The 7,948-nt window shown below is 39.4% G+C and overlaps 1 protein-coding gene across 1 annotated transcript in view; it reads left to right on the top strand.

The window, feature by feature from the left end:
• The window catches only part of TULP3 (tubby like protein 3), a 62,121-nt gene that overhangs the window by 44,810 nt on the left and 9,363 nt on the right, over positions 1–7,948 (top strand). Inside the window, exon 7 of the mRNA XM_006891371.1 lies at positions 1,963–2,075. Coding sequence (XP_006891433.1) covers positions 1,963–2,075 — 113 coding nt within the window. The remainder of the gene's footprint in view (positions 1–1,962; positions 2,076–7,948) is intronic.

Raw genomic sequence — 7,948 nt, 5'->3', positions numbered from 1 at the left:
AAAAAAAAAAAAAGAAGTTGTGCTGCTAACGCAAAGGCACATGCCCAAAGGCATCCATCCACCGGCTGCTCCTGTTCAGTTTACAGCCTCTGCAAGCCTGCTGGAGGGTCAGCTGTGAGTCAATTCCAACTCGAAGGTACACAACAGCAACAATGAATGAACTGCATAGAGCCCTGGTGGTGTACTTTTTAACTTGTCAAACTGATTACAAAAGTTGTTAACTTGAATCCATCAGTTGCTCTCTGAGAGAAAAATAAGCATTCTCCTCCCATAAAGATTTACAGTTTAAGAAACCCAATGGAGGATTGCAATGAGTCCTACTTAACAGCAGTGGGTTAATGAACAATTTCTTGTTTTTAACCTTAAATGTGAATAGATGACTAGAAGAGCCCAGAAATACAATAATCTCTCATTATTATTATTTCAATGTTGATTTTATTATTATTATTGTTTGTTGTTGTTGTTATTGTTGTTATTTACTGTGTACCAGACCTGAAGAACATTTTTTATAAGATTTATTTTTTAAAAAAGTATATAGGGGGCTCTGGTGGCCTAGGGGCAAGAAACTGTGCTGCAATACAAAAGGTGCTTGGTTCGAATCCAGCTCCACTGGAGTAGGAGAGCTATCCAGTTCGACCATACACACACACACACACACACAAATTGTGTTTTAGGTGAAAATTTATGCAGAGTAGGTTCCCATTTAACAACTCCTATACAAATTCTTTGACATCAAACTTTTTACAATGTATTAGCATTCTCAATATTTCCATTCTGTTCTGTTTCTGATAATCTAGCTTTTTCTCCCTCTCCTTGCCTTTTCATCTTTGCTTTTGGCTAAATGTTGTCTATTTGGTATCATTAAATGTTGACTATTTGGTCAGTTGACTATTTAAGAGATTGTATTACAAGTAATTTTGTTTATTTTAGAAGCAATCTGTTAATTGGTTGAAAGGTGACCTCCAGAAATGGTTTCTGGTCCAAGTTCAGAGATTATTTTAGGCACTTGTCTCAGAGGTTCCTCTAGTCTCATTGGTCCAATAGGTCTGACTCAGGAATTTTCATTTGATTCTGTGTTTTACTCCCATTCTGTTTGGAACCAGCTTTTTTTTTTTTAAGTGAAACAAGAATTTATTAGTGGCTCTCAGACAGATTTACTCTTTGAGGCCAGAGAAAGGCAGTCAGGGCAACAAAGTTTCCTGGAACCAGCTTTTGTATCTCTGGCCCGAATGATCAGTAGTAGTAGCTGAGCACCATCTAGTTCTTCTTGTCTCTGGTAAGAAAAGGCCATGGTTCATGTGACTGTTATTCCTGTGGACTCATTTTTTTCTCTGAGTGAGGTAGGACTTCTTTTTATTAATTAGGTCACTGTGGCTAGGAGAGTAAGTAGCTTACTTGTTGGAAATTACACTAAGTGGCATAGCCAGGTTCAAGGCCACTTGTTTGCTTCTTAGTTCTTGGTCACTACCACTTTCCTAATCCCCTATTATTATCAATTCTAATAGTTCTTAAGGAAATATGCATAATTGTATTTGTATAGTTGAAATCATAGTAGTTTAAACTAATGAAATCACAGGAGTCTAAACTAAAAAGTACAAAATACAACAAAGGAGTATGAGGACAATCACGCTGAAGGAGAGAAAGGAATTCTAGGATTCAGTCTCTCCTAAAGCTGCATAGACTCTCAGTAATCAGGCATTGGATGGATCTCTTTAAAAATTCATTGAAGGTTTGGGGAATAAGATTGTAAGCAATTTTATGGGGAGTAAAGCTAATGAAACTAGAAAAGGTTTCTAGGAGGGACAACCTGATCATGAATTCTAAGCGGGAGAATGGGAATTAGGAAAAGACTCATAGATTGTCTGCTTGGTAAGCGTTCGCCAAGTATTTGTTGAATGAGTGGGTAGAATAAAGCTTCCAGTTCTCTTGACTTCATTTTTTACTGATACTTTGTTTTTGTAGATATTTCTTCTTGCAGGTAGAAAGAGGAAAAAGAGTAAAACATCCAACTATCTTATCTCCACTGATGCCACAGATTTATCTCGTGAAGGGGAAAGTTATATCGGCAAACTCAGGTGAGAGTGGATTTCTATCACTTGCCTGTTCTTTCTGATACTTGTATTCATGCGATCAGAGTGTGCCTGACTGGAGATGCTTGATATAGATGGTTTCTTAAGGAGCCGATTTGCTTAGATCTTTCAGGCCTGCATAATGCTTATAGCAAAACCTGTTAAAGAGTATACTGAATAAAAAATTGGTAAATAAAACTCTTGAATGTATATAGAGACTCCAAATTAAATCTTAGAAAGTCAAATTCCATTTGTATTAAAAGAATAACAAAACAAGATTATAAAAAAACATGATCAATCCAAGAATGCAAGAATTGTTAGACATTAGGAAAACTAACTTTGATAGCTAATAGGAGAAAAAACACATGACCATATTAGTAGGATGTGAATAACATAAAAGTAAATAGCATATTCTAAGAAAAGCACTTACTTAGAAACAGACAAAAATATTTTTACTTGGTAAAGAATGTTTATCAGAACTCAAAGGTAGACAGATTTAATGGTGAACACAAAACAATTTCACATTATGTTGTTGTTGTTGTTATGTGCCGTCGAGTCGTTTGCGATTCATAGCGACCCTATGTACAACAGCCCTAAACCCTGCTCTATCCTGTGCCAGTCGCATTGCCTCTGACACATCCATCCTGATTACCTCAGTCACTGAATCAATCCACCTCATAGAGGGTCTTCCCCTCCTGCGCTGTCCCTCTACTCTACGCAGCATGATGTCCCTCTCTAAAGATCTGTCTCTCCTTACAACATGTCCAAAGTATGTCAGACGAAGCCCCAGAATCCTTGCCTCCAAGGAGCAGCCCGGTTTAACCCTCTCTAGGATGAATCTGTTTGTTTTCTTGGCAGTCTATGGTACATTCAATACTCTTCTCCAGCACCACAGCTCAAAGGCGTCAATTCTCCTTCTATCCTTCCTAGTCATTGTCCAACTCTCTGATGCATAACAAGTGATTGCAAAAACCATGGCCTGTATCAGGCGCACCTTAGTTTCCAGAGAGACACCGTTGCTCTTGAGTACTTTAGAGAGGTCCCTAACTGCAGACTTTCTCATCGCAATATGTTTTTTTATTTTCTGGCTACTGGTGCCAAGAATGTTGACCATGGAGCCAAGCAAACTGAAGCTGTGAACAATCTCAATCTCTTCGCCATCCATCCTGATGCTACTGATTGGTCCAGTGATGAGAATTTTTGTCTTCTTGACATTGAGCCTCAGTCCATATTGAAGGCTGCAGTCCTTGACCCTCTGCAGTAAGTGCAGATTTTTACAAAGGCATGCATATGGAAAATGAAGAAATAAAATCATCATTTGCATAAAATGTAATTATATATCTAATAATCCACGAGAGCCAGCTGAAAACATTTTAGAACTAAAATCCTTTTACAACCAGTAAGAGTTCAGTAAGGTTTGGCACATAAAAGAACAATGTACAGAAATTAATAGTTTTCTTATATACCCAGCAAAACCCAGTTATTGTTGTTATTAGGTGCCACCTAAATCAGGAACAGTCTTTTTAGTATCATTCCTAGGTATCTTATAGTGCCTTGTTGGTATAATGGGGAAAGGTCACATTTAGATTTTCTAACTGGTTATTGGATCTCACATACTTTGAACATGCTTCTAGGGGAGGCTATTCCTTGGAAAGGTCAACAAGAGAGAGCAAGGCCCTTTATAAGATGGATTGACAAAGTGACTGCAGCCATGGGTTCAAGTGTATCAGAGAAGATGAGGATGCCTCAGGATAGGACAGGGTTTCAGCTCTCCTGTTCATAGGGTCGCTATCAGTTGTATTTAACTCAGTGGCACCTAATAACAACAATAACTGGTTATTGCTGGGTATAAAAGAAAACAATTAATTTCTCATACTTGTCAAAACCTCAGACTTGGCTAAACCAGACTCTCCACTTACTTGATGTTTTGTTGAACATGCTGTTAATTGTCAATCAAATCAGCTCCAAATCACAATGACCCTCATGTAACGGAACAGAACTGATTTGTTCCATGCCCTATTCATGAAGGTTGATATATTCAAGTCTGTCTAGGCAAACACTATGTGTTTGGAGTGTCATCCAACTAAGAGGGCTTATCTTCTGAAACTCTATAAAATAATATTCTGTTGTGATCCATAAGATTTTTCATAAAGTTTTCCTAAGTCAGTCACTAGACCTCTCTTAGTCTCACTATTCCGTGGAAGCCTGTCACCTTTCGATACTGGAAATACCAATATCATAGCTACCAGAATCACAACAACACATAAGCCACAAGCCACCACAGGTTCACAGATGAGGGGTGGTTACTGAACCAAGCTGAAGGACAATGCATCCAGAATGATTTCTGTCATTTACTATGTAGTGAATAGAGCGCTCTGGTGGCACCATCTGGAATGAGTTGCACTAGTAACCCAGAAGGTATTCCCACAGTGAGAGGAGCCCAGCGCTCTAAGCAATCCTCTTTCCCATTCTGAGGGGATTATCTCATACCTTTCTTCTCAGACTTCCTTTCCCCTCTTCCCAACTTACTCAAAAATAATTGTTGGTTTTGTGTACTCTCAAGTCAGAGAAGCAGTAAATTGCACAAGAGGAGATTGCCTGTATTTCTCTGGAGCAGCTGGTAGATTTGAACTGCATACCATTGTGTTGCAGCACAGTTTCCTACCACCGAGCCACAGATGTAATCAGGAGGCTTCCTCATTTTCTGCCATCCTAACTACATCCATATCTAGATGCTTTACCTTCCTCCCGAAACATAAAATACTGTGGTGGCCTAGTGGTAAGAAGTTGCACTGCAGTCCTGAAGGCACAGTACGAATCCACCAGCTGCTCCACAGCTGGAGAAGGATGGTAACTGCCTCTGAAAACCCAATTGAGAGTTATCTGTGGGTCACTTCTGTTAAGATAAGTAGCAGACTATTTACAAGAAGTGGGATGTCAACAGTGTCTCAAATGTTTGATGATCTGTATAACTCCATGATTTCCAACATCAACAGTCCCTCCTCTGTTCAGTTCCCCCACTCCTCTCTATCCCTTGCATTCACTGGTTCCCTGGAAGGTCTCTCAGAGACTCAGACCTATCAGGGTAATGATTCACGCAATGATAGATGATGCAGGCTGGTGTTGCAGAGACTGGTGAGCAGTGCAGCCAGTGCTGTGTCCCAGTGCTCCAGGATAGTGGACATACCAAAAAGAGAGAGCTAGCATTGAGCTCCATGAGCTTCTATCAGCCTCTAGTCGAGAGGCTAGTATCCCACCCTAATCCCGTCCTTCATACAATAAATACATCAGTATAAAATAAACAGTTAATCAATGGCTAGGAAAGACATTTTAAACAATAAACCTCTGACACCACATGGGCCAAAAGCACTCAATTGCATGCATCCTACCTATTAAAAAACTTTACTCCTATAGTTTTCTCTCCAGAATGCCACTTCTACCTTTTTAACTTGATTGATTTGCACATATATTTTTTTTTAAAAAAACCCACCTCCTTTTGATTGCCGTTTTCCCATTCCATCTGTCATACATTTATCCTTTTTGTTTGTTTTGTGTGTGTGCGCTGTTGAGTCGGATCCGACAGGCACAGGAGGAGATTGTCCCTCCTCCAGTGGAGCATCTTGTGGATTCAAACCACGCACCTTCAGGATTGCAGCGTAGCTTCTTGACAGTAGGCCACCAGGGCTCCCTGCATTTATCCTTTTTATTATAAATACTCAAAGACTGTAGCCTTTAGTGTGGATTCAACATAAAACAAAAGTCTTCACAATTAAATAAGCATCAGTGTTAATTAAATAATTTAAAATTTAATTCATTAAATGGAGAAGATAGTGAAGATGTAAGGGATTTCATTTTATTAGTATCCACAATCAACAGTCATGGAAGCAGAACTTAGGAAATCAGATGACATGTTACAGTGAGAAACTCTGCTGCAAAGGATCTCATTCTCTTTAAAGTGCTGAAGAGCAAGGATATATATCACTTTAAAGTCCAAGACACCTGACCTGAACTACGGTTCTTTTTAGTCACTTAATATGCATGTGAAACTTGGACAGTGAATAAGACTGAAGAAATGATTCTTTTGAATTGGGATGTTGGAAATACTGCATATATCATGGACTGCTACAAGAACAAAGCTGTCTTAGGAATGCAGCCAGAATGCGCTTTAGAAGTCAGGATGATACAGTGCAGTAGACTTGGAGGGAGGGATTGCATAGTACTAAAAGAGTTTTTCTTTTACTCATCAAGGAGTAAAGTGAATTGGGGAGGAAGGGGGCAGGGAGAAAAATGCAACAATGCACGACTGGAAACCCTAAGTCTCTGTAAACGTTCATTAAAATTAATAAAAAAAAGTGAGGATGGTGAGACTTTGTCTCACTACTTTAGACATGTTTCAAGGGGGATATTCTGTGGAGTGAGACATCATGCTTGGTGAGGTATGAGATGGATGAGTTTAAGCTTAAGTAGCAATTGTGAGGAACCAGCGGGGTTTGGTTCTTTCATACACAGGGTGGTTGTGAGTCAGAGCTAACTTGAGGGCACCTAACCACAACTTTGTTAAAAATCTTGAAAAATTATTTATGCTAGCCATCTCTTCTTCCCTTATTTTTTAAGTTTTTATTTTTAAGTAATTGTGAATTTACAAAAAAATTACATAGTACAGAGTTCCTATGTACCCTTCAGTCCGTTTCCACAAATAGTAACAGCTAACCAAGATACAAGGGTACCTGGTAGCCATTTCTAACTGAAAGCTTAGTGGTTTGGACCCACCAGTGATCTGCTCTCATAAAGATTACAGTCTAGATAACCCTATGGATGAGAGCTCTGGTGACCTAGTGGTAAGAAGCTGCAGTGCAGTCCCAAAGACATGAGGATCAAATCCACCCACGGATCCATGGGGGATGGATGGTTAGTCTCCTTCCGTGTGATGTATAGCCTCTGAAGGGTCAGCTATGAGTTTATTCCAACGTGATGACACACAATAACAGCAACCCTATGGACAGTTCTACTCGTGTCACACAGGGTCACATAGGGTTACCCAGAATTAACTCTTCAGCATAAAACAATGGTCTTTAGTTGTAGTTGTTGTTAGGTGCTATTCAGTAGACTACAACCCATAACAATCCTTGGAACTACACACTGAAACCCTGCCTTATCCTGCGCCATCCTCACAATCTCCGCCCATATCCATGACTTTCTGCCCTTCTCAGTATGTCTCATCACTGATGATGGTAATTTTGACAAGTTGGTTTCAGTAGCCCTTATTTGTAACCAACTTCAAATTTCTTGATTTCTTTTTGTCTTTCTTTCTCGCTCGTTCTTTCATTTGTTCGTTCTTTTGTTCATTCTTTCATTCGTTTATTCTTTTGTTCTCTTTCATTCATTCATTTGTTCTTTCGTTCATTCTTTCTTTTGTTCATTTGTTCTTTCTTTTGTTCATCCTTCCTGCCTGCTTTCCCTCTTTCCTTCCTTCCTCCATCCCTCCCTCCCTCGCTTCCTCATTTTCTTCGAATTTGCATGTCATTCTTTGCACAAGAGCCATGCTAATCTTCCAGTTTTAGTATATGTGCTGCCAAAGTGATTACTTCAGATTTATTTTTGACCATTCAACTCAAACTTAACAGTGTCCTCTAGATCTCTTTATTGCCAAACTCAGTGGTCCCTACTCAGCCTTCATCTGATTTGCCATTTTGTGGAGGAATTTTTTTTACTATGTCATTTTGACTGTGTGGATCATAATCAACTGTGGCTGACTCTGAGAAGAATGGGAATCCCAGAACATTTAATTGTGCAAATATGAAACCTATACTTGGACCAAGAGGCAGTAGTCAGAACAGAGCAGGGTAACCCTGCATGGTTCAAAATAGGGAAGGGTGTAC

Source organism: Elephantulus edwardii, unplaced genomic scaffold, assembly GCF_000299155.1.
Source record: "Elephantulus edwardii isolate Elephantulus edwardi_28Jun2011 unplaced genomic scaffold, EleEdw1.0 scaffold00096, whole genome shotgun sequence".
NCBI lineage: Eukaryota > Metazoa > Chordata > Mammalia > Macroscelidea > Macroscelididae > Elephantulus > Elephantulus edwardii.
This window is presented reverse-complemented; position numbering and strand designations above follow the sequence as displayed.